Source organism: Sinocyclocheilus rhinocerous, unplaced genomic scaffold, assembly GCF_001515625.1.
Source record: "Sinocyclocheilus rhinocerous isolate Xijiao unplaced genomic scaffold, SAMN03320098_v1.1 scaffold3600, whole genome shotgun sequence".
NCBI lineage: Eukaryota > Metazoa > Chordata > Actinopteri > Cypriniformes > Cyprinidae > Sinocyclocheilus > Sinocyclocheilus rhinocerous.
This window is the reverse complement of record NW_015626055.1, coordinates 9,677-36,106: the sequence shown is the minus strand read 5'-3', so window position 1 is coordinate 36,106 and position 26,430 is coordinate 9,677. Positions and strand designations below refer to the sequence as shown.

At 37.2% G+C, this 26,430-nt stretch overlaps 1 protein-coding gene across 5 annotated transcripts; it reads right to left on the bottom strand.

The window, feature by feature from the left end:
• Window positions 1-4,118: 4,118 nt before the first annotated feature.
• On the bottom strand, window positions 4,119-25,831 carry LOC107709765 (poly(U)-binding-splicing factor PUF60). Of its 5 annotated transcripts, none has more exons than XM_016514405.1 (11): window positions 25,690-25,831; window positions 18,746-18,835; window positions 18,361-18,429; window positions 17,932-18,093; window positions 17,744-17,836; window positions 17,441-17,654; window positions 16,943-17,133; window positions 16,587-16,643; window positions 10,922-11,033; window positions 7,946-8,193; window positions 4,119-4,849 (listed from the first exon to the last, which is right to left on the bottom strand). In XM_016514405.1, the coding sequence occupies exons 1-11, from the start codon at window positions 25,768-25,770 to the stop codon at window positions 4,550-4,552; spliced, it is 1,617 nt and encodes a 538-aa protein (XP_016369891.1). In that variant the 5' UTR covers window positions 25,771-25,831; the 3' UTR covers window positions 4,119-4,549. The 5 variants fall into 5 exon arrangements, with proteins under 5 accessions (XP_016369891.1, XP_016369859.1, XP_016369877.1 ...); XM_016514373.1 differs by having other exon boundaries at window positions 18,361-18,411; window positions 25,690-25,826; XM_016514391.1 differs by lacking the exon at window positions 16,587-16,643 and having other exon boundaries at window positions 18,361-18,411; window positions 25,690-25,826.
• Between the last annotated feature and the right edge of the window lie 599 nt (window positions 25,832-26,430).

Genomic DNA, 26,430 nt, shown 5'->3' with positions numbered 1-26,430 from the left:
CGCCTTTCTTTGCGTGAACATTTGGGCTGCGTTATGCAAATCTTCCCACATCGTGACGTAGACATGTTGGGGGTTGGTTAGAACGAGCCGTTTTAGGAGGGCGTGGTTGACTCTTAACTTTTATAAAGAATATCTCTTTGCATCATATGACCCCTTTAATCACGGCCAAGAGGACCTCATACTAATCACAGAGAATCCTAACAACAAAAAGAATACAACAGTTTATATAGCACAAGTGCTACAGGTGCAAAAATGACATATAGTTACTCTCTGTTACTGGCAAAGCAAATTCGTTTTTTTGATTACATTTACATTGTCATTTAGCAGACGCTTTTATCCCAAGCGACAGATGAGGACAATAGAAGCAATCAAAAAAAATATTATAATCTTTATTCAAGTGATGAAGGATTTCGAAAGTGTGACAGTAATCAGTGTTGAGTACTACTGTAAGGTTTACCCTGCCTGGTTTACATGTTTGAAAGTGATTAACAGTTGAAAATATTAGACATTTAGAAAAGTAATCAAAAAGTAATCAGTTACATTACTTTAATAAAGTAATTGAAAAGTTACACTACTTATTACATTTTAAGTAGGGTAACTTGTAATCTGTAACCTATTACATTTCCAAAGTAACCTTCCCAACACTGTGTATACCTGCAGCAGAAACAAGACTCCAGACAATGCTTTTAGATATGCTTTAAAAGGGGTCATATGATGTTGCTAAAAAGAACATTATTTTGTGTATTTGGTGTAATGAAATGTGTTTATGCGGTTTAAGGTAAAAAAAAAACATTATCTTCCACATACTGTACATTATTGTTTCTCCTCTATGCCCCGCCTTTCTGAAACGCGTCTATAGCATTTCAGTGGTGTTGGGTTCAAGACAAGTTTAGCTTTATTTCCACAGAAATGTTGACGTTTAAATAGTGCTTTCAATAACGAACTCAGAATGGAGGTACAGACTCAATTATACATGTTAAGATGGTTAAATATGATCAAATTTGAATTGTGTAAAGTTAGATCCAAACGATCGACTCTTAACAAAAAAGTGTTAGCCAAGATTGATGCAAGGACATAAGAGGACGTTTTACATGGATAATACTCTAGTGACGCATAACTAGAACCATAAATAGCTGCTCTGCATAGGAAAGTTCTCCAAAGACACAAAAACATTGCTTTAGACAGAGCAAAAACAAAAGGAGAAGAATTGAACAAAAACATAGCCTATAAATTTGTACTGTGTAAAATGCCTAAACCTTCAACATTTCTCTTAGAGTTGACTATATATAGGAACCCTGAAATAGATCTCTATTAATTCATGTGCATCCATGCACTTGTTTTACATTTACATTTAATCATTTAGCAGACGCTTTTATCCAAAGCGACTTACAAATGAGGACAATAAAAGCAAAGAGCAACAATATGTAAGTGCAAGTGACAAGTCTCAATTAGTCTAACGCAGCACACATAGCAAGGTTTATATATATATATATATATATATATATATATATATACACACACACAAAGAAAAGCAAGTAGATAGAAAAGAAAAAATGGAAAGCTAGTGTTTTGTTTTTTTTTTAAATAAAAAAGAAGATATATAAAGTAGAATTAAAATAGAATAGAAAGTGCTAGAGTTAGAGGGTCAAATAAAGATGGAACAGATGTGTTTTTAGTCGTTTCTTGAAGAAGTTGGGCAGGTCATTCCACCAGGAGGGAACAGTTAATGGAAAAGTCAGTGAAAGTGATTTTTTGTGCCTCTTTGAGATGGCACAATAATGCGTTGTTCACTTGCAGAATGCTAGATTTATTATTATTATTAATTTAATATTATTATTTATTATTATTTCGATTTATTAGATGATCACTTCAGCTTGTTACTCAAGTCATTAGTTGTTAAGGTTATTCTTATATTCTTGTCCATATGCATCCATTTTTGCAACACACTAAGTAACTTTAAATTTTTTTTTTATTTTCAAATGGCCAGTTGCGAATGTTCTTGACCCTTTTTACATCTCAGATGCATCCAAGACATCCAGTTTGTTGCTGTTCATCTTCTCCTATTCGGAACAATAGATGTGCTCTCCCAGCAAAACTGTTATGTCTGTTCACTGACGGGGGACTCTGACATTCATTCAACCTTTTTTTTATCTGCAATGAGAACAGTAAGAACCTTTTAGTGCAGCAATATCTTGACAATAAAGAGGATGAATCATGATGGTGTTCTGTGAATGTAGATTTTTGTCCCCATGGACTAATGTAGTAATATTTGATTTACCTCGTCCTTTTGTCTAAGAAGTAAACATGGTTTCATGGTTCCATTACAATGAATACAGGAAACCTGAGGCTGAGAAAAATACCATAGAAATGTGTGAAACTGTCAGGTTTTTCTACAATGACTTCTACAGGCATTTCGACAATCATTACTGGCTTGTTGTGGATTTCAAATTCTTTCCGATGGACACTCGGTGTTGTTTTGTCACATGAGGTGGGTCTCAGTATCACATTGAGCATATTGTTATGCTGTCATAAATGGGAAAGATACAGGTACATGTAACTCTAGCATAAAAATGACAACCAAATATACATGTAGAAGAAGCTGAAACATTTTATGGAGTATTTTAAGGAACATGCACAGAAAACAAATAATCAAAACAAACCAACAAATTACAGCTTATGAATTAAATAACTTACTGTTTTGACAATGGTGTTTGCCTTTTCCTTGATCCTTATTGCCTTGTCAACAATTTTTCTGTCATTATCATCTAACTTATCATATTCCTTTCCCTTTGTTGACTCCAGCAGGAACCGAGCGCTAAGCAGGAACAGTAAGCCTCTCATCTTGACCAGCAACTGAAGAGCTGGGCTGTTTTCCTGATGTTTTTCAGAATCAGTTACTGCGGTTACTTCTACACAGATCACAACAGCTGTGATTGGTCTGTTTTGTAAGATCATGAAAATAGAGGGTTTGTGCAGGTTTTATAAAGTAAATTTAAGACTTAAACTACTTCAGTCTGTGTGCATTGAATTTATTTAATACATGAGTTTCACAATTTGAGTTGAATTACTGAAATAAATGAACTTTTCCACGACATTCTAATTTATTGAGATGCACCTGTATATGTATGGGCTGTATTTATAGCAACATTTCAAACTTTTAATAAGACAAAAAAAAAACATTTTGGTCATAAAAACAAAACTGTCAAAACTAGCATTGCAAATACTCTTTGGTACAAACAACATATAAACATATTCCCAACTCAACTACATTTCTAAACCACAGTATTCAGAAAATATGTAAGAAAAAATCACCATATCACCAAATAGCCATCACTTAACAGCTTTTTTAAAACTTGTCGAATGTTTTTAAACCTTTTAATGACGCTGGTAATTTATTCTACTTTGCACAATTGCACTTGTGTATAAAACAGTATTATTCCCCACCAAACATTTAAATATAATTCCCACCCCTAGTGTCATAGGTATGATCGTCTATTACCATATCAAATTAATTTCCTAAACCAGAGGAAAAATTTTGTATGCAGTTTAAAAAAAAAAAAAAACTTTTATTTTTCATCTGACAAATAAGCCTAAAACATGAACTGCTTAAAGGACTTTCGAAATTACTCAAAACTTATTTTGCACCTTCTGAAATATATATTTCATACTCTGTGATCAACTACTGTGCCAAAAAAGGCTGCATAATCAGTGCAGTTGTATAATATAATGTTAGTGATGTAATAGTCTGTAATAAAAAAAAAAAACTAATCTAAGATTCTCAAGGACATGCAGCATGAATTTAAGGTTTATTTGATGTTTGCCATCTGTTTTTCTGCTTTCAGAGTACAAAAGGAAAGTGAACACGTAACCCCCGATAATTCAATGTTTGATTTGAACTCAGAGCAACATATGCAATTACCCTGGACTCAGGGATGCATTTGTATCCACTATTTATACCATGTATTTCACTTTACTACACACACTTTAACCATAATTCCACTGTCCGTTATTCTTCTAAACAGACGACAATGATCACAAAAACAACTGCTGTTTAATGTATTTCACTACAAGCTTCTATACAATTTCATAAAGAGAAAAGACTGAAACAGACACAAGTGTCATATATGAAGACTTTATTGTTCGGACATTTGAAACCAAGAGCATCATAACAGGCTAATGACAATATTTTAAACAATAAGAGGGGGGAAAAATGACAAAGCAACTGAATTTGAAGAACATCTGACTGATGGAATGGGAAGTAAACAAATGACCCAAAAAAGGAGGGGAGGGGGCATCCAGTCGTTCACATTAATGTACAGCAACAATAAAAAAAAATATTCATGAGCGTTTTCCTTGCCTCTGTCCCAAGAAGGGATCATTAATAATATTAAATATCAACATCGATAAAAAATAATTACAAGTTATAAAGAGAAGCCAATACCACTGGGAAGAGTGGCTGGCGGCTGCGTCTGTGTAAGTGAGAAAGAGGAAAGGGAGAGATGGAGAGAGATTGAGAAGGTTATGAAGGGCAGGATGTATTTTTGGCAGTCTATGCAGAGAGGTCACTGTTCTCAAACCGTTCCTGATCGTACACCTCAGCGATGACCTTGCGACCTCCGAACCAGCGTTTGTTGAGTGCCTGAATGGCCTTGTTCATCTCTGATGCCGCTGAAAACTCCACAAAGATCTTGACAATGACTTCAGCATCCTCCTCCTCACCCTGCTTCTCCTGATAGATTATAACTCTATTAACAGCTCCAAACTTCCCACATTCCTCCGTTACTTCTCCTTCCAGATCGTCATCTATGTCCTCAGGTCCAACCATGTTCCTGAGCACCATAACCGTAGACTGTGGAAAGAGCATCCAGAAAAGTGTTTCAATGTCACTGCTCTACAACATTCAAAAGTACATTTTTTAAAAATAAGTTAATACTTTTATTCTGAAGGATGAGTATAATTGATCAAAAGACAATGTTTCAAAAGATTTCAAATGGTGCGTTCAAGTCACGTCAGATAGATCGTATTTACGAGTTGAACGCACATGAACGCCACCACAAAGTCGTTATTACGAGTGGGAAACTCGACATTTTCTTTAAGCCCCGAGTTTCCGAGTTGGGGGCGTATCAGTGAGAAACATGGCGGAATCGATGGATGCAACGTCTGTAGTTGACGGTAAATTTTTGTTTAAATTGATAGTTTAGTGGGTTGTCAGTGACAAGTAGCCTACTGTAGAACTGCATGTCTGACAGAGGGAAACAGAGAGATTGCCAAAGTAAAACATAAATCACAAATTATTTGCTCTTCTGTTTCTATAAGCAGAGTTAACAGACCCTGATGTATTTTCTTGTAATTTATTAAAAGGAGGTACACCGCCATCTTGTGCCGACTAAACCGACTTGAACGCGCACCTGACATCGTAATTACGACTTGTCAACTCGCAAGTACGAACGTCCCAGGAGGACTTGAACGCAGCATAATTCAAGGAACCCTGGGAAAAATGTTTCGCCTTTTCCACAAATTAAGCAGCACATCCGGTTTCAATATTGATAATAAATATTTCTTGTGCACCAAATCAGCATATTAAAATTATTTCTGAAGGATCCTGTGATTCTGAAAACTGGAGTAATGGCTGCTGAAAAATCAGCTGTCATCACAGGAATAAATTACATTTTAAAATAGAAACAGGACTCTACAGTCTGACCAAAATTACCGCATGCGACTGTGAAAAAATATTTAGGAGCACCTGTGTGACTGATCAGGGCAGGTTCGACGGGGGGCTCAGTTAAAACTAATAATAGCATAATGGCGGAACAGACTTTCCAAACAAGTGTATTTGTGTTTGCACTCTGGAGAGCATCAACAGTTTCTATTTACAATGTTTTTGCACTGCTGAGCAATGTAGGCGATGTGTCAAAAATATCTTATCGCAATATTTTTTAAGGTGATTATCGATATCCAATAATATCGTCTACCCAAGCCCCACCCCGCCGAGACAACATTGCCGACATGCACCATAAACACACACCATGTTCAGTTTGGTCTTAATTATTGCCACATTAAAGTTTGGTTTTACTTTTCTTAGTTTGTGCTTAAACTAACAGAAAACATTAGCTTTGCTGTTATGTTGGTGTTGCTAATAATTTCCACTCTGTTCTTATCAAATTTGTGTTTGAAATGAATTTCGTTTTGTGAGGAGAACTGTTGAGGAAAAATAATAGAACCCAATTTTAAGTTCATCATGGTGAAGTTGGAATTAAGAATTTATAGTGCTATATCTCAGCTTAATTAAAAATAATTATACTGTATACACTGTTTAAAAAATCTGTAAAAACAGGGCACTATATGTGCGCTGTATGAATAGGCTGTGAAGAATGCGTTTTTTAATTATAACTCATGTTTGTGGTTTTTCACCATTATACAGTCTGTTTAAATATTCAGAAACGCATGCAGTGCTACTATTTGTCTTTTTTCGGTTTAACTTTTATTAAAATGCAGATCAAAATAGAATAGGCATATACCCTAAATAAGGATAAATTATATTGGAACGCATCTCCAAAATAATCGCACACAAATGCACGTTGCCATTACAGTAGTCGGCGTCGAACAACAGGCAAATAAAATATAAACTGAGGTTACAAAAGTGATTCAGTCAAGATCATCAATTTTCTTTTGTGTATTTGTCCATTCGAATGTGTAAGAATGCGAGAAAGAGAGCTCAGTCCAGTGTTCGCGTATATAAGGGCAGCTTTTGTGCGTGCACTTTGTGTGAGTAAGCAGCACAGAAAACAGCGCGTGAGTGCAGAAGCGAGTTCTATTTCGTCTTCTTGCAGTTTAATCTTTTGAAATCACAATAAATGCGCATAGAGGAATCGAGAAGCAGAATCTAAATTTATTTTTAAAACAAGTAAATCGATTCCTGATTTCCAAAATTGGAATAGCTTTTTGATTCCTAACCCTCCTACTAAATTATTTCATTCTTGCATGCAAAAAGGCCTGTATGATGACTATGGGGCTATGAATTTTTTTTTTTGCAACTTACTAGGTTTATCATTTGTCATTTTTTTCCGATAATGTCGATAATCGTTTGTTACCTGACTGTTGACATCGACATTGCATACTTAGGAGACCTCGTCGATATACGATAATATCGTCATATCGCCCAGCCCTAGAGCAATGTAGCCAATCACAGATATATCTGTTGATTTCTTGAACGCAATGGCCAATCAGAGGTGTTTAGGTTAGTCAGAATCCACTCAGCACCCAAAACACCAGACTTTCTGTTCAGTGTCGAGCTCTTTAAGCTTGCGAATCCTCTCATTACAACAAAGTGAGTGTGGACATGGTGTAAAAAAAGATATTCATTGCGCAGTGTAGACAACTTCACTAATTATAACAGACGTTTGTGAGATTGCGATGAACTGAGATAAGTGACTATCTAGTAGGTCAAAGATTCAATGACCCATTCATAAAGTCACTTACACTGTTCCTGAATGATTCAGCTGTTTGAACTAATCGATCAAATGAATGATTTAGTAAAAGACAATGACTTGCTGCCACCTACTGGCGGTTTTAGTGTAATTTCATTAAAGTATCATTTCAGTTAAATCATTTCATATTTCTATATGCAAAACTTTATATTTAAAACAATTTCATAACATTGTTTTTATGAACTTAAATGCATTCATTCCTCCTCTGAGCCTCATTAAACCGTTTTAATTACGCATTTTGAAAAGGTTTAACAAAAAAGGACACATTTACAAAAGGTTAGAAAAAATGCCTTTATAAAGGTTAAAAAAAAGACCCTACAAATCACTTTAAGGAGTCAACGCCTCATAATGGTAAGGTTAATTTCTGTCATTGATTAGGAGGTGCTCCTAAATTTTTGACAGTGCTCTTAGGTGTAGAGCCCTGAGAACCTAGGTATTTTACTTAATTGAGAACTAACCTCTTGTTTTCTCAACAGTTTCTGCATGACCATATGTCTGGCGCTGCTGCCAGAGATGCTCATGTGCTCCTGTTCACTGAGCATCTCCTGACCCGTGCCGTCTTGCGTGGATTCTTCCTCTTCTTTTTCCTTCTTCGCCTCTTGGGCTGCAGCCACAGCAGCTGACAGTGACGGCGGAGAGGCCAACACCGGGTTCACAAGGCCCACCTGGGGCACAACAGGGAGCGTGGGCCGCGCTGGTGTCACTCCTGCACAGAAACACAGGAGTCAGTATATTAACTGTGGTCTGACACATGAATTTCTGCTAGACACCTATAAAATCCCTCTCTATGCGAGCGAAATAGGCTTTTTACCAGACTCTACAGCCTTAAAGGTCCCATATTTTACACCTTTCTGGAGTTTTATTTTAGGTTTTGATGTCCTTAAGAATATATATTTGCGGTATAAGTACCAAAAACCATCTCAATATATTTTTACAGCTCCTTTTTCTCAGGAGCTCTGCTGAGAACAGGTCGATTTTGGCCTGTCTAATTAATATTCATGAGCCTCTCTTCTGATTGGCCAGTTGTTTTCTGAGTGACGCACGGCCAGGCCAACCACAGGTAACTAGGATCAGCCGACGTCACAGCGCTAGCTGGAGGCAGCGAAACAAAGGGGAAACTGGAGGCGGCCCATTCAAACCAGCGCAGATTCGGCTACACATGAAGCTTAAAATATCATCTTGTTGTGATGTTGGGTGCCAGAATCGACGTAATACAGCCTCAAATTAGAAATTTGATCGCATATCTGCTGCCACTGCCAGACAAAAAACCGACGACAGCTGTGGTTAAACGCGATAAAAACGAGCGGACTGGACAGAAACGATTGTCAAAAATGCTCATGTTTGCAGCGCACACTTTTCTGAGTGACGCATGGCCAGGCCAACCACAGGTAACTAGGGTCAGCCGACATCACCGCGCTAGCTGGAGGCAGCAAAACGAAGGGGAAACTGGAGGCGTCCCATTCTCCATCCTTTGAGTGAGAGTGTAACGTTACAGGTCGGCCGATCTGGTTTCGTGGTTAAAAAGTTAATCTTTTCGACATGTTTCCCTGTTGTCAAGTTATCATGAAAAAAGACAGGAAATTTCAGTTTTGACAATATGGGACCTTTAAGAACTGTTCCCTAACAAAAATCTGAAGCACAGTTTAGGAAAAAGCTGTCATTTAGGGTAACATGTTTCAAACCCATGTTTCTTTATTTTTTACACAAATACAATGATTGGGATAAAGTCAGTTAAATATTTTTCGAACCACTGATCTACAACGATGCTGTCTTCAGAATTAACAATATGGAAAATTAACATTTAAGTGCTTTACCGATAATCTTCCCCTCCAGTGAGATGCTAACTGTAATGACTGGATCATATTTGTGACCCTGGACCACAAAAGTCTTAAGCCTTAAGTCGCATGACTATATTTGTAGCAATAGCCAACAATACATTGTATGGGTCAAAATTATCGATTTTTCTTTCATGCCAAAATTCATTAGGCTATTAAGATCATGTTCCATGAAGATATTTTGTAAATTTCCTACCGTACATATATCAAAACTTAATTTTTGATTAGTAATATGCATAGCTAAGGACTTCATTTGGACAACTTTAAGGCAATTTTCTCAACATTTTTATTTTTTTGCACCCTCAGATTCCAGATTTTCAAATAGTTGTATCTCGGCCAAATATTGTCCCATCCTAACAAACCATACATCAATGGAAAGCTTATTTACTCAGCTTTCAGGCGATGTATACATATCAGTTTAAAAAAATTGACCCTTATGACTGGTTTTGTGGTCAAAGGTCACATTTGGTAAGTGAGAAACTTGAGAATCAATTTGTCAACAGAATATTCAATTAGTTAATAAAAATGGATTACAGCGCCAAGGAGTGCTAGAACGGATGTCAATATTTTTACTGAATAATACTTATTTGGCTTAACCATTCCTAACAGAAAACTCTATTTCACAGAAAACATTCATTAAAATAAAAAGAGATCATAAAAAAAACACCCATGTAGAACTAAGACAGTTTCAACATTATTCCTCTATACCTGCTTGCTTCTTGCCTTTATTTAATCAAAACATTAAAAAAAATAAAAATAAATAATAATAATAATTAAGATGGGGTCACTTTGCCCCTCTCTGATGCAACATCTGTTCTCTCTGGGCTTGGCTTCAAGATCAATTCCACAAAAAAAAAACAGGATCTGAGAGACTCACTGGCCAATAGGAATGAGAGATTTGTTTATGAGGGGAGGGGTTAGAAACAGTCCTCTTCAAACTTGGTTGATCAGTGTGCAGCAAAGGGGAAGGGTCATTGGCGAATGTGGAGAATAAAGACAGGGAGGGGAAGAAAGGAGAGAAAAAAGGAAAAAGAGAGAGAGAGACAAGGAGAGAAGAGAAAATAAAAGAGAAATCTATTAGTGGACACGTCCCACGACAGGCCACGTAAAACTGAGTACTGTGTAGGACAACAGAAACCTGAGGGAGAGAGAGATTATGCACATTTAAGCTAATATGGAAATGGGAGATCATGGACAGTGTTTAGAAGTAAAACAGACAGGTCTGAGTACAACCACTTAAAATTAGTGATCTGACCTACACGGTGTAGCCCTAAGTAATGTGTGGGAGGACATGCCTGCCAAATAAGGGCTTTAAAAGAAAAATAAGGCATGTGTTTGTAATTATCTTTCAGTCGGACTCCTGTACATGTTCCTAACAATCCTGTTTTCAAAAACAATACATGAAATGTTATCATTCATGCAAATTACACCCAAGTGAAGGGCCCCACTCTTACACAACACAAGTCAACCACATGCAGAACAAAAATACTGAAGACATACAACACGATTAAGGCACACCAGTGAAAACACTTTGTAATAGAGGGCCACAGTAATGACAAAATAGTAATGATGACACAAACCACTTCTGAATGCACCTACCTGTAATGACCCCTGGGGCCTGAGCTGCCATGACGGCCTGTGGGAGCTGAGGCAGGTTCAGGCCCGTCCCCGCGGTCATCGCCCCCAGAATAGATGCTCCCGCTACTGCTTCCTGGAAGAACAGAGTGGGACATATAGGAACACCGCCTGGACAGCGCCCGTTAAAAGCACACATAACACCAACAAAAGTAGACAAGCATGTCACGGGACAGGACATGAGACAGACAGACCTTCGCACACACAGACGAGCCTTGGGCCAAAAGTTTGAGCTTATGGGCTATTGACCGTTTAACTGTTAACCAAATATAAGAATTTTGACCAATTAATACGTTCAGTTAAACAGTGTAAACGTTTTTTTTTCTTAAGTTTGCGACATGGTTAAAGAAAAATATTATATACATATGTTACCTCAAGTTAAGCAAGTACCTGGCTTCACTTTCACTTACATAGAAACAGTCACTAATGAGGCATCTACGTATATATATCCATGTCTACTAGGGCTGTCAAAAAAAAATTCGAATATTCGTCGAATTTAAAATAAAAATCCACATTCGAATGCAAAAACGTTGCATTCGAATTTTAAGTGTGCCCCAGGCAGCCTTTTATCAGTGGCATTTAAGTAAAAAATTTGAATTTAGTTTTTCAGCCATTTTGACAGCCCTAATGTCTACTATGCCAGAGCATGTACACGCATCACGTGCCGGATGTTGGACATTGCGGTGTATAACAGGTAAAAAATGATATAAATCTGTTCAGTTTCTTGCACAGAGCGATCGTTTCGTATCTTTACACATCAATGTATCGTCATGAGCCACAGGGTTTAATTTGGTTTTGTTTGTGTATGTTTTTTTTTACTCTCAATCCCATCCACTTCCATTATATGACTGACAGACTGCAACGGTTTGAGTTAAAAACCTTCGTTTGTGTTTTACTGAAGAAACAAAGTCACCTACATCTTAGATGCCCTGGGGGTAAGCAGATAAACATAAAATTTTCATTTTTGGGTGAACTATCCCTTTAACTGAAGTAGTAAATGAAACCATGGCAAGTGGCAGTATTGGATATGGTTATCAAAGAGTGCATCCAGGAGTTATTCAAATTTTGAACGGACTTTAGCCTAAAAAGCATGCAAAGAGCACTCCCCTTATTACTAAAATGCTGCCACTCATCTTAGTTTATCGTGATCTCACAAAGTTCCATTATATTCGGGGGTAAACAAGTTTTTCAGCCTGGTTCTCATATGAGAACCTGGAGATTTTGTTTGGTCCTCACACGGCGGCACATGGTGTGACCCATCAAATATAACTATAAAAAAATAAATTAATAGTGATAATATTATTGCACTTTATTTAGTTTTTTTTAAAATAAAATAATAATTTATTTTGGCGGGTTGCCGGCAAGTAAGCTGCCGATTGTAGAGCGTCAGTGAATGAAATGTCACAGTTTTGCATTGTGCTTTGAAAACGTTAGCCTAGATTTATGATTTCAGTTTGAATAGAAATCTTATACAGTACAGTTTGTCGATCTAAAATGGTAATTGTGCATTAACAGCTGTCAACAATGGCTGCGTTTCCCAAAAGCATCATAAGCCTAAATTGATCGTATTAAGTCATCTTAATCTGTTCATTTACATGAAAAATATTTAGTGTAAGGTTTTGTTTACATACTATATGTATGTGCACTGTGAATATTTATTATGTATATATAAATACACACACATACAGTATATTTTGAAAATATTTACATGTATATACATTTATATTCTTATATTTCATATTATAAATAAAAACAGGGCTCCAGACTGCGACCATTTTTTCTGCCTGTGCGACCAAATTGTGCGCGGTCACACTGGCACGACCACCGCATTGTTCAACTCAAGCGCTGTCATTTCTGTTGCATATGAGAAACAACAAACGGCAAACGAAACTGAAAGCATAACGAAACCGCGCTACTTGTTTGAACTGTGCAGTGCTTGGGGAGTAGAGCATGGTTTATACTCGCCGCGTCAGCACAAGCGCGCAGCAAAAATGACGCGAATATCGAGGAAACGATGGACGGTTTTCAAGCTAAAGTAGAAGACCGCTTCTTAAACCAGAGAAGGTGAACATGTTGATATTCTTGTGGGGGGAAAAAAACATGCAAGCACTGTCACCGACAGGGCCGGATTTACGCATAGGCATTCTAGGCACGTGCCTATGCTTGCTCGTCCAGGGGGGGCCCCAAACACAATGAAGAGATATATCATATTTTTGTTATAGGCTACTATGGGATATCTACAACAGTAAAAGAACCAAAAACCCCAGAAATCACGCTTTCTTTCTTTTGCTTTCTTCTGTTCTCTCTCTCACAGTACAGACACGCACTCGCGCGGAGACGCGAACAGAAACCTGTTGTCAGAGCTGCGGCTGCCCCGCGAATTTATCAATAAAATAGTTTCGAATTTTTCAGTAGCGAGGTTCTTGAAGCAGTTCAACTTAAATATACTCTTTATAATCTTATTTTATTTCAGTTTAGTACTAAAACTAAATAACTAACTCAAGATAGTATATAAATAACTAAATCAATATTTTAAAAAAATTATAATTAAAATAAATACTAAAAATATAACAATAGAATCTAATTCAAAATATTAACAAAACTATAATAGTATACTGTATCAATGACCAATAAATAAACAAATAAATAAAATACATAAATAAATATAGCTAACATGGAGTCATTGTTGCAATCTCTTAAAGCACTTGAGATTATAAGGGTTTTAAAAAAAAAAAAAAAAAAAAAAAAAGTGACCAAATCATGTGCTCATGCAACCAACTAAGAAAGTTAGTCACAAAAGAGCGACCAGTAGGAAGAATGAGTCTGGAGCCCTGTAAATATATTTAATATCTCACAAAATTTTTCTTAAATATATACATGCATGTGTTTGTATTTATATATACATAATAAATATACACAGTATACACACATATATTATGTAAACAAAAACTTTTATTTTGGATGCGATTAATCGCTTGACAGCACTAATATATATATATTTTAATGGGTCACAGACAAGCATCCATTCAGTTTTTTATTTAATACTAATTTAATATTCTAATCTTAATATTAAATATCTTAATAGCTGTTGTCAGTTGAGAAAATTAACCAAAGAGCATCCCTAATTGAGAAAATTGATTTTTTTTTACATTAAGCAATAAAATATCTGTAGTATACTGTCTCTGAGCGTACTCTTTAATTTCTTCACAGCAGAAAAGATTATACTCAACATGGGTTATTTTGCTATATGCTCAGCTGTCCCTTAACCATTTGTGCATACAAATTATATGGCAAAACATTTAAAAAAAAAAGATTTCTGAAGCAAAGTTGGATTTTGTTCATTAGTCTGTACAGAAAACCTAGAAGGCTTCAAACTCTAAAGAGTGTTAATAGATGAAAATCAGCAAACTACACCAATACAAGTTAGGCCTTTTAAGCAAACTAAAACCCTAAATTTGATATAAATTTAAACTTTCTATTCATCAAAGAATCCTGAAAAGAATGTATCATTGTTTAAACAAAAATATTAAGCAGCTGTTTTCAACATTGATAATATTTGGTTTATAATTAATAATTGATTTCTGAAGGATCATGTGACAATGAAGACTAAAGTAACGGCTGCTAAAAATTCAGCATTGCTAAGACAGAAATTAATTATATTTTAAAATAGATTAAGAGAAAAAAAGGTTTTAAATTAGGGATGCACCGAATGTTCGGCAACCGAAATAGTTAATTGAATAAACGAAAAGACTGAATAAATTGTACCGAACAATGACGTGACGCGATCAAATAGAGGCGTGCACTAATGCAGCAAACATGTCGGCAGTGTGAAAGCATTTAAAAGTGTCTGAGAAAGACGCAAAAATCATTACAAGCACCAACAGCGAGAGACTTGTTTAGGGCTGCATTGCACGTCTTCGATGAGAAGAGGAAGAGTGGTTGTTGCTGGTTACTGTATGATGATTGAAATCACGAAATGGCCTTAAACAACTAGTAAATAAACTGCAGAACATTGTTTTCTAATACACACACGAGCTCGCCGCGATATCTGCTTGTTAGCCAGGGTTCAAAGTCTAAATCTACACTGAAACAGTGCTACTCGTCAGCTGCTCAGTAACATTTTTATGCATTTCTAAAATAAAATAAGAAGAGACAATAATAATAATTACAACAGCTCTATTAATACATTTATTATAACACTCACAGTGTTCAAATTGGGATCTGTAAAATCGCTAATGTTTTAAAAGAAGTCTCTTTTGCTCAGCAAGGCTGCATTTATTTGTACAGTAAAAAATGCATAACTGATTCAAGAAAGGGGTCTCAATAATGGCCAAAAAATTATATTTTACTAACTTATTAATTTTAAGTTAAATTGTGCTTTGTTGGTATAGTGTCTGCTAGAATGTTAAAAAATGTTCAGTGTTAACTAAGTAAATATTTTTTTAATTGTTTTGTTACTGATTTTTTCTATGAAAAGCTAGACAAAACAGTAAAAAGCACATATTGGCTATTTAATTTATGCAATGGTGAAAAAAAAAGGCAAAATATACGGGAGGGGGAAAAAAAGAAAAGATGCAAAAAAACGTGTTTGGTATTCGGCCTTTGACCCAGTGTTTCATTTTGTTCAGCTTTGGCCAAGAATTTTCATTTCAGTGCATCCCTATTTTAAATAGCAAATTTTAGATTACAAATTATATTATATAATATATAAAAATTATATTATATAAATAAATTATTATAAAGTATTTATGATCACCAAGGCTGCATGCATTTTAAAATCTTACAAAAACCTTTGAACAGTAATGTATGCATTAAAAAAACAGCCAAAAAGCTAACAGCTGAAAGAAATGGAAAGTTGCTTGACAAACACATCAGTCAAGTGTCCGCTCTGATAGTGTTTGTGCATCTAAACATTCAGGCATTTCATGCAACTAGGCCCAAGACCTGAAATAAAGGTCAAGAACATATGACAAAACAAGCTAAACGGATCATTAGAAATCTTTATAAATTATTAACTATACATTAATTTAGACACCACTACATAAGTTATAAAATTATGCGTTTATCTGCTTAACATATAATTTAAACTATGTATGACAAGCATGAGACAACACAGGACAATTACATCACTGATCATACAAATTTACAATATATATTTAGTAGCATATAATATGGCAATTTTAGCATGATCTATGCTGTAGCATAGATTCAATAAAATTCACTAAAATAGAAGTAAACCACAATAGAACATGCCAAAAAGGTATCTCAGAATTAAAATAGTAAAGACACACCCATTAACAAAGAACTATCATGAAAAGCCTTAAGTTTAAGCGGACATCCAGATTTATATATTCATCATTTTGTGGGACAAAACCCAAATTACAGATATGAGGCATAATGTAGCTGAAACTTTTTGTCAGAGGTGCTACTTAAAGTCACCTGCAACTAAAACTGCTCAGCTTTCAAATATATGGCCAGTCTAGTAAACATTCTCTATCTAGCACACTTTAGAGCAATGAGCATCACTGTAACTGGGAAGTCCTGAAGACAAGACTCTCCCCACACTCATATTCTACACAAAACAAAAAGGCACCAGCGTGCTTTGAACAGAATTTCCTGAAGGATTTACCAGACAGTTGAGGAAGTCTTCTGTCCGATTCTCCGGCTGGGACAGATTCCATGCCATCTGTTTTTGGAGTTTACACGCTATGTTATCTTTCTGCATGTAAAAGCTCTGTCTCAAAAATGCTGTGTCATAACTGAGTCTTCATGCCAGTCAATGCCTAAGCTGACTCAAGCCCTCACATACAGCACCAAGTGTCTGCTCTAGCCTGCTAAGCGAATTAAAAATCACGCTGCCTTACTTTACAAAGGAAGGCTTTTAAATGCCAAAGGAAGCAGCTGCTCACACGCACGCACACACACACACACACACACTCTCTCTCCCTGACTAACAATAGATAATCAAGGTGTGTAAATGCTCACCTGTGCTGTGATTTTGGCGGTGGCGGCCGCAGCCGCTACGGCAGCAGCGGGAGGAAGGCCACCCGGCGTTGCTGGCGTCAGAAGGGGCATGGGGGGTGTGACTGCTTTGCCCACTCGCAGGTACTGGCCGCCCAAGTCGAAAAGGTTCATGGAGGACACAGCATCCTGTGCAGACTGGGCCTTATCATATTCTACAGGGGAAACAAGAAGGACTAAGACTGAACAGCTTCTAAGAAGACTCAGCATTAATCTACCAGAGCTCTGAGACAGTTACTGTGTAATTACCAGCGGGCACTTATGGCACAAAAGTCCGTAACAGAGCCTAAGAAAACAACGACAACAGAAATAAAAACTTACTATGAAAGCATGTGAGGAACCTGCCCCCACCCTTCTCTATCCCCTGTGAGACATGTAGAGAACAGCATTCTACCATGACTGACTGCTCTCAGTCAGATACATTTATATGCAACCGAACGGGTGTAGCAGCCGCCCGCTTACCTATGAAGCCATAGCCTTTGTGCTTTCCTGTCGTGGGGTCCCGCGCCAGAGTGCATGACATGATTCTTCCAAAAGCCTCGAACACACTCTTGATGTCGTCATCTGACAAATCGGAATGCACGGATGCCACGTAAATCCGGTTGAAGGCGCGCGCTTCTTCGGCTAGCTGGTCTATGATGGGTTGAGCCTGACCAATGTTGCTTGGTCGCCCCACCTACAAGTGTTGAAATAAGAGATCAGACATTATTGAATATGAAAGATTTAGAAAAACAAATATCACAAGTACACTTACAAAGTACTCACTTTAATGTTTCTACCGCCCAACATAACAGAATTCATCTGTTCTAAAGCGAGCTGTGCTGCTTCTGGTACTTCATATTCTACAAATGCAAAACCCTGCAGAAAGAGTAGCTTAATGTAAGTTAAAAAACAAAGAAAGAAAAACACAAAATGGTAAAAAAATTAATAAATAAATAAAAAGACCTTCTGACCTTGTGTTTTAATGTAACAGAGTCCCAGGACATGTCAATGCTCTTAATGGGACCGAAAGGAGCAAAGGCCTGTCTGATGGTGTCTTCTCCTAGCTCGTAGTAGATGGACCCAACATAAACACGGCACATTATGGCTAGTGCCCGTTGCCTCTGTGCTGCAACCTGCAATGGCCAATTCAGTTGATCAGATGGGGCCATGCCAGGCATATATTCATCATCCATAGCCTTCATCATTCATAGGCTTGTTCCAGTGATTGAGGATAGAACCAGCAGACAATAAACATGCTGGCACCGAAGACATAGCACTGGCTTTTCTTTACCTCCTCCCCATTACACACATGTGTACTGAACAAACACATGTATGCCAATAAAAGGAGGGAAGTCAATGAAGGTTAATGAGATTATTGGAAGAAACTGTGCTGGACTTACAGACTGTAGTGGTGAGAGGGGATCTCCAAAGCCCATCGTCAATGAGGCCATCTGAAGGGAATTAGGGAGCTGTCAGGAAAAATAAACCAACTTGGTAAGCCTATCACTGTTGTGCAGCTTTTTTTGTACCACGGTTGGAAGTTGTCAGATGAGGGTAGAAAGGGTCATTGAGACAACATATTACTCATTATGATACATAACTATAAAATAAATGTCAAAATAGCTTCACTATATTTTTTCAGAAGTCTGAAAAAAACAAAAAAAACAATGTACAGTTACAGAACTACTATGTAATTGGGCGTAGCTATGAGTGACATCAGCATATATTCGGCATAATAAAAGTTTAATAACACTGTATCTATCCCATGTTCTCGTGCAGTTTTACCTGTAGGTTGCTAAGCTGTTGCTGCTGATGGGCGAGGGTCTGCTTGACCAGGACGCTCTTGATGCTTTGTTCCATGGCATACTTCTTTGCCTACAATTGAGAGCACATAACACTAAATGAATACCCTCTAAAATACCTTACCATCTGGCGCTACGGATCCAGTGGTCCCTGGCCTCTACAACCATCCACTTCCATGCTTGCCGCTCGAAATTGGGCCGCAACCCTACACTTCTCATATCCCTTCTCACTGCATCAGCCCATCGGTTTCTAGGCCTTCCCCTTGGCCTAGTACCGAAAGGCTGTGCCCCGAATACTCTCTGTGCCAGTCGTTCCTCTCCCATCCTTCGAAGGTGCCCATGTCACCGGAGACGCTGAAGTCTAACAAATGTTGATAGTGATGCCTCCTGATACAGTGCTCTCAGCTCCTCTTTCCTTCTCATCTTCCACTGTCCACCCTCATTCACAGGTCCAAAAATTCTCCTTAGTACTTTCCGCTCTAACATATCCAACATGTCTGCAGACTTTTGTGTAAGGACCCAGGTCTCACTCCCATATGAGACTACAGGTCTAATGAGGGAGTTTGGAGGACCATGAGAGACTACGGCTTTTAAAAAGGCTACTGAGGGCAAAGTAGCTCCTATTCCCAGCAGTTATTCTTCTCTTGAGCACTCAGAGCACTCAGCACTAACAGAGGACCCCAGATACACAAAGTTCTGTACTACCTCATATTCATGTTCACCCAATTTGAGGGCTCTCCTTCCTTCCGGGTGTCTGGTAGTTTTCATCACTTTTGTTTTATCAACATTGAGTTTCAACCCCTCTTGGTGACAATCTTCTTCTTTCCTTCCCAATGCTATAGCCACATCCCTTTCTGTCCTACCCACCACATCCAGGTACCTCTTCGGATATCCAGGCCAGCCATCTGAACAACCTTCTGCAATACAATATTAAAGAGTAAAGGTGCGACCCACTAAAATAACAACTTCAAACCAACTCAGCAGGACCACAAATAGCCAGATCTTGAGATACTTGACTTTAAAAGAACACTCCACTATTTTTGAAAATAGGCTCATTTTTTAACTCCCCTAGAGCAATGATATTACGCAGCGCCTGAAAATAGTCCCCAGCTAGGTAACTTCCAACGTGTCCGGCACTAAGTTTGTGTAGTTGGTTATGTTGACGGAAGTTAGCCTATTTTCAGGCGCTGCGTAATATCATTGCGCCTGCTGCACCCATGGTACGGCAGCAAAGTTCCTTGATTATTACGCCGGAATGAGAGTATAGTTCCTAGCCATATCGGCCTAGAAAATCGCAACTTTTCATTTTCCGTCGGTCTTAGTACACTATGTAACTACAGAAGAGTCAAGTTTTAAATAGGAAAAATATAGAAACTCTTTGGTCTTTTTTGAGCGAGATGCTAACGGTCTAATCAGATTCAATTATCTATGCTAAGCTACAGCTAAAAGTGCTACCGCCAGACCCAGAGATCGGCTGAATGGATTTGAAAATGGTAAAACTCAACTGTTTAACTCTAGGGGAGTTGGAAAATGAACCTATTTTCAAAAATAGTGGAGTGTTCCTTTAACATTTGTCTGCATGTCCGGGACAAGTGGATTTTTTGAAGAGGGCAAGTGAAAGAGAATTTCTCCCCGTTTTCCCAAACATCAGCTCGATTGCAAATGACATTGATTTTATACAACAGCTCATTTAACAAGTAGTTAAAGAAATTTATATTTTAGAAAATACTGACCGATAAGAATAGTTCAAATAAAAGATCACAGCAGAACAGCCGTGCATCTCCAAGCAATCCACAGCGACGTTTTGTTACCGATTCAGTGTTTGTGAACAAACTGAGTGAGTCAACAGTTCAGTGATTTGCTTGTCTTTTGCGTCATTCTTGAATGAATCAGTCATTTTAATGAATTGGTTGAATAAATTACTCAATTACTTACTCATTAAAAGAGTCTTCACCAGCTGCCACCCACTGGCGGTTTATTTTTATGTATCATTGCATTTTCACCAACACTTTATATTTGTATATTAAAAAAAAATGTAAAAACATTAGTATCACCATTATTTATGCAGTAATTCTGCAATGTAAATGCATTCAGGTTACCTCTGCGCTTCATTCAGTCTGTGTAAATGCATCTAAATGCCACTTCCTCTTGATATTGATTGGTAACAGCTAGGGATGGGTATCGTTTACATTTTGTCGATACTGATACCACTTATCGATACTGTTATCGATACTATTTGGTGCAAAAAGATATTAAGTGAAAAGTTGTTGAAAATTTCAAGTTATTTTATTACTGCTGAACTTTAGCAACTGTATTAAAGTTCTTCAGTCAAGAGGAGTGAGTTATTTTTCTCTTTGCGTTTTATTTTATTAACATTAAAGGAAAAATGAAAATTGTGTCATCATTTACTCACTCTCAAGTTGTTTTAAACCTGAATGGGTTTCTTTCTTCTGTTGAACGTAAAAAGTTATTTTGAAGAATGTGGGAAACTAAACAGTTGCTGGTCCCCAGTGACTTTCATATATTTTTTCCCTACTATTAAAGTCAGTGGGGACCAGCAACTGTTTGGTTACCCACATTCTTCAAAATATCTTCTTTTGTGTTCAGCACAAGACTAAATAAAAATTAATACATGTTTGGTACAACATGGCTGAGTAAATAATGACAGAATTTACATTTTTGGGTGAACTATCCCTTTAATGACAAGCGGCAGCATGTTTAGAACTGCCGCTTTAAGAGCTGCAAGCGTCTGTTTTTCTCCCAACAGTTTACTTTCACTTCAGACATTATTAACTGTGTTTATATGTAAACCTTGTGTGTTTTTGACAGTATTAGCACAATCAGATGATAATTAAGATAACTAAGTAATCAGGTGCTGTTTGACCAGCCTTTTAGTGTATGCAAGCTTCGGGTGTACGCGCTCTGAATACATGTAGAGCACATGTTAGAACAGCACGCGAATAAAATGTTTAACCGGCAAGGCTTTAAAGCATGTGGAAATAATGTACTTTTGTGATTGTGAATAAGTCTTGTGAGAGTAACTCTACCGAATCAACATTTGATGTGAATGTGTCTCGCGAGCTTCAGTTAGAGCTGGAGCCGCGATACATAATACAGCGCATTGCTTGAGGTAGATGTGTTTTGTTAGTAAATGTTTCATTATATTACTAGTGTTGCCGCCTCCGTTCACTATTACACTACTGCATATATTGCATCCGACACTGGTGTCGCTTAGTTTTGTTTCACTCTTGCCGCGATGACTGAGTGCACGCAAACACACACCACATATGCGCATTGATATCACACGCACGTCGGCCACATCATTGAGAAAAGGAAAATGACAAGCAGCAGCTTCTAATTCGTTGTTAACATCGAAGTATACGGAGATAAAACAACGCAAGTATCGATAACAGTATCGTTTGTCCTGAAGCTTATCGGTACTCCGGCATTGACCCAATTACATACCGGTCCAAAAAATACTGGTTCTCGGTACCCATCCCTAGTAACAGCCCTATTGTGTCTTATTCTAATTACATTTATTGATAAAAGTTCAGAATTTGACATGAAAAAATTACGCACACTTTTAATAAGCTTAGGATAAAATAACCATTTATAAAAGCAAAATAATTCCCTGGAAACTTAAATTAAGATGGCAAATATCACAAATATGCTCATTTAAGTAAAAGCTAACAGAACACAGTTAATAATATTGATTCAGAATAAATTACATTTACACCACAAAAAAAAATCTTTTTTTCTTTCTGGACAAGTAACTTTTTTTTCTTTAACTTGGTCACGATGAATGACTGATTTACTTGTCCAAAAGACAAGCACGTCAAGGCTTAACGTTAAGCCCTGCTTCAGGTAAACCAACATACACTGTATTCCAAATTATGCACATGCCATTTTTGTTTGTTTTTCCAAATCAGTCAGTATGATTAAGGATTAATTTTATCCTCAACTATTATTTTACAATGAGAATGTTATTACATGTGAAAGAACTGATAATGTCAACAGTTTTATTGATATTTTGAAAAAAATAAATAAATAAATATGTTGTTCCAAATAATTATGCAGAAAGCAGTTTGTAAACATTCAAAAGGTTATAATGAACTCAAAACAGAAATCTGTCATGTGCGCAACATGGACAGATCATTTTTCCAAAAATAAACTATTTAAAACAAAAATCCTATTTACAGTTCAAGTTACATAATACATGCACCCTTCTTGGAAGTCCATGTATAGTTTCTGGCAGTATTTCATTTAAGGATGCCAGTATTGCCTCCCAGAGCTGTTGTTTGGAGGTATACTGCCGCCCACCCTCATAGATCTTCATTTTAAGGATGCTGCACAGGTTCTCAATAGGATTGAGGTCAGGGGATGATGGTGGCCACACCATGATTTTTTCTCTTTTTATGCCCATAGCAATCAAGGAATCGATGGTGTTTTTTGCAGCATGGGATGGTGTGTTGTCCTGCATGAAAATCATTTTATTTCGCAAGGCACGATTCTTCTTTCTATACCATAGCAGAAAATGGTCTGTTAGGAACTTCACATATCTTTCAGAGGTCATTTTGACACTGTCAGGGACCCTAAAGGGACCTACCATCTCACTTCCCAATAATCCAGCCCAAATCATCACTCCACCACCTCCTTGCTCACATCAGTCTTGTTGGAACAGGGTGGCCATTCACCAATCATCCAGAACTCCATCCATCTGGACCATCAAGTGTAGCACGGCATTCGTCAGTGAATAAAACAGTTTGAAAATTAGTCTTCATGTAATTCTGAGCCCATTGCAAACGTTTCTCTTTGTGAGTTTTGGTTAGGGGTGGTCGAAATGCAGCTTTATGCACAACTGCAAGCCTCTGAAGGATCCTGCATTGAGAGGTTCTTGTTCTTGGGGCTCCAGAGATGCCAGCAGCTTCAAATACCTGTTTGCTGCTGAACAGAGGCTTTTTTATAGCTGACATTTTAATTAGTGGTCGACAGATATGTGTTTTTTTGACAGCCGATGCCGATATCTTGGAAAGCAGGGTGGCCGATGGCCGATATAATAATTTATTTTAATTAATGTTCAAGAAATTTGAAATCATTTGAAAATGGATTAAAAAATAAATGTGTAAAATAAACATACTTAAACTTAAGATGACAAAGTATTTTTCACAAATAAATAAATATTTAATAAAAATCTAATTAAAAAGGAAGTAAACACTGTAACCAACAGGGCACTCAGTATTCTGGGAAGTTTGTGTGCATTGGGAATCATATTTTTTCAAACAAAGCCAAGGTAACACTCATTTTACATACAGCACACAGTGGAAATTACATGAATATGACAGTGGGCAAATGCATAAAGCGCAGCATAATTTGAAATCGCGAGTTTACGATTGCGTGTCTTCAGTGAAGCAGAACTCTCCTCCAGTCCACATTCAATTCGCACGGACTGACCGTCATGCAGAGAACACGCGATCATGCAGGATACAAATGCACACTTCACACGATCTCACAGCTGGATTCGACTAAGTTTGCAAGGTTTGTGAAATTAAATGTTCATTATTCATTCAAAGATTTGTTTAAATGATATAAATGCGTATTTGCTGAATGCTGACGGCAAACGAGAAAGTATTATAATGTTTGCCTTTCTATTACTAATAATATAATACTTTGTATACATTTTAATTTCCTTTCTATCTGATTATTAGACAGACTTCTATCCGTATTAGACAGAACTGTTAACGACGATGGCGAACAAGAGGGAGAATGTGAGAACTGTGTGCTCAGGGCGCTGCCGCTCTCAGCGCGGTCAAAATAAAACTCCCGCCTCGAACGCATCGGCCAAACAGAAAAACTTATCGGCCAATGCCGATATTTGAAAAATGCCAAATATCGGCCGATATATCAGCCTTGGCGATATATCGGTTGACCACTACTTTTAATAACATTAATTTGTCTGACAGAAACCTTTCTTAAGCCTTTATCTGATCAAATTCTTCTGTGCTGTGAATCACTCACAAATCTTTTGACAGTTCGATGATCTCTTTTCAGTTTTCGCGATATATCAATTGTTTTCATGCCTTTTACAAGACATTGCACTACTTCACGCTTTTCATCTTTAGAAAGATCTTTCTTCCTCCCCATATTTCATGAGAACTGACTTAATAATGTGGAACAACCTCTTTAAGTAGTAAGTTTCCCTTTAACGAAGATCACCTGGCAAACTAATTAACTAACCTGTCTAAGATTGATACCAGTTATCTTAAAACATGAGAAATAAAACAAACAAACACTAAAACCTGAATATTTATTTTAATGAAATCCTACTGATATGTTACTTGCATAATAATTTGGAACACGGTGTACATCTCTAAAATTTTATGTCACATAAGATATTTCACAAATCTGCTAAAATTCTCAAATGTTAAAGGGGTCATATGATGCGATTTCATTTTTTCCTTAAAATCGACGCGTTTCAAAAAGGCGGGGCATAGAGGAGAAACAATAATGTACAGTATGTGGAAAATAATGTGTTTTTTTTACTTTAAACCGCATAAACACATTTCATTACACCAAATACACCAAATAATGTTCTTTTTAGCAGCATCATATGACCCCTTTAAATGAGAATAATCATCCACTTTAAATAGTGTCACAGCTATTGAGAATAGTACTAGCAGATAATCAGATGCCACTAGCACCGAAGGCATAGCACTGGTTCTGCTCGTCCACTGCTTGCTTACATGTGCACTGAGCAAACACATGCTTGTAAAGCTAGAGGACATGAAAAAGATCTCAAAACTATAAATGAAAGCCTCTGTCTGATACACTTGTGTATAACTGTTATTGAGTATGGTAAAGTCACATCACGCATCAATATCACTGATTTCAGTACCCATATGCAGAAGCAGTGTCTGGGGAAAGTCTCACCTTCTGTAGCGCTTCCTGCTGTTCCGGGGTGAGGGGCGGCAGGCCGAGCTTCGAGGCCATGCTCTGTCCATTCTCCATCATCAGAGCCTCGCCTCCCTGCACAGAGCACAGGCATCTGTCAGACCTGATGAACGTGAGCTGCAGGGAAACTGCACATCTACTCAAGACACACACTGGACTGCAATACACGCTGGACAACTTACAGCTTTAAAACCATCTAGTTTAAGAGCAAACTCAAATTACATGAGTCATACAATACATCTGGACAATATTTCTATTGAACATAGTATAGCATAAATTATGCATCTTACGTGAATCTTTTACCATTTAATTTTTTTTACAAATGCATAAAAATATAAAAGCATTAGGATTAGAGCTGGAAACAAGTTCTCATATTTACATGACTGCAAATGATTCTAGATAATTTTGAGCTTGCTCTAAAACAGCTTTCTACATTTCAGCACATGTTGGACATGTATTGGATAGTTTAGCGTAGGGCTTTGTTAAAGACATTTTACACTGAACTGAAAAGCCGTTGATAATGAGCCTTCTGTATACATTTAATTAACAGGCTTCTCACTAGGGCTGTGCAAAAAATCGAATGCGATTTTCATGCGCATCTCGTCAGTAAAGCCGCTTCAAGTGATTAGTAGTAAATCTCCAGCACGTGCTTTCAGATGGAGCGGCATTTACTACACAGAACCGTAGTTCACTGACAAGCTACACAAAATCGCGTTCAAA

Bases quoted from the DNA above. Each gene is read 5' to 3' on its own strand.
- LOC107709765 (XM_016514405.1), bottom strand. From the start codon at position 25,770: ATGATGGAGAATGGACAGAGCATGGCCTCGAAGCTCGGCCTGCCGCCC. The intron at 17,134-17,440 runs GTAAGCGGGCGG...TTTCCCCTGTAG, and splicing joins CAAAGGCTATGGCTTCATAG to AATATGATAAGGCCCAGTCT. The intron at 4,850-7,945 runs GTTAGTTCTCAA...CTCTTTCCACAG, and splicing joins AACTGTTGAGAAAACAAGAG to TCTACGGTTATGGTGCTCAG.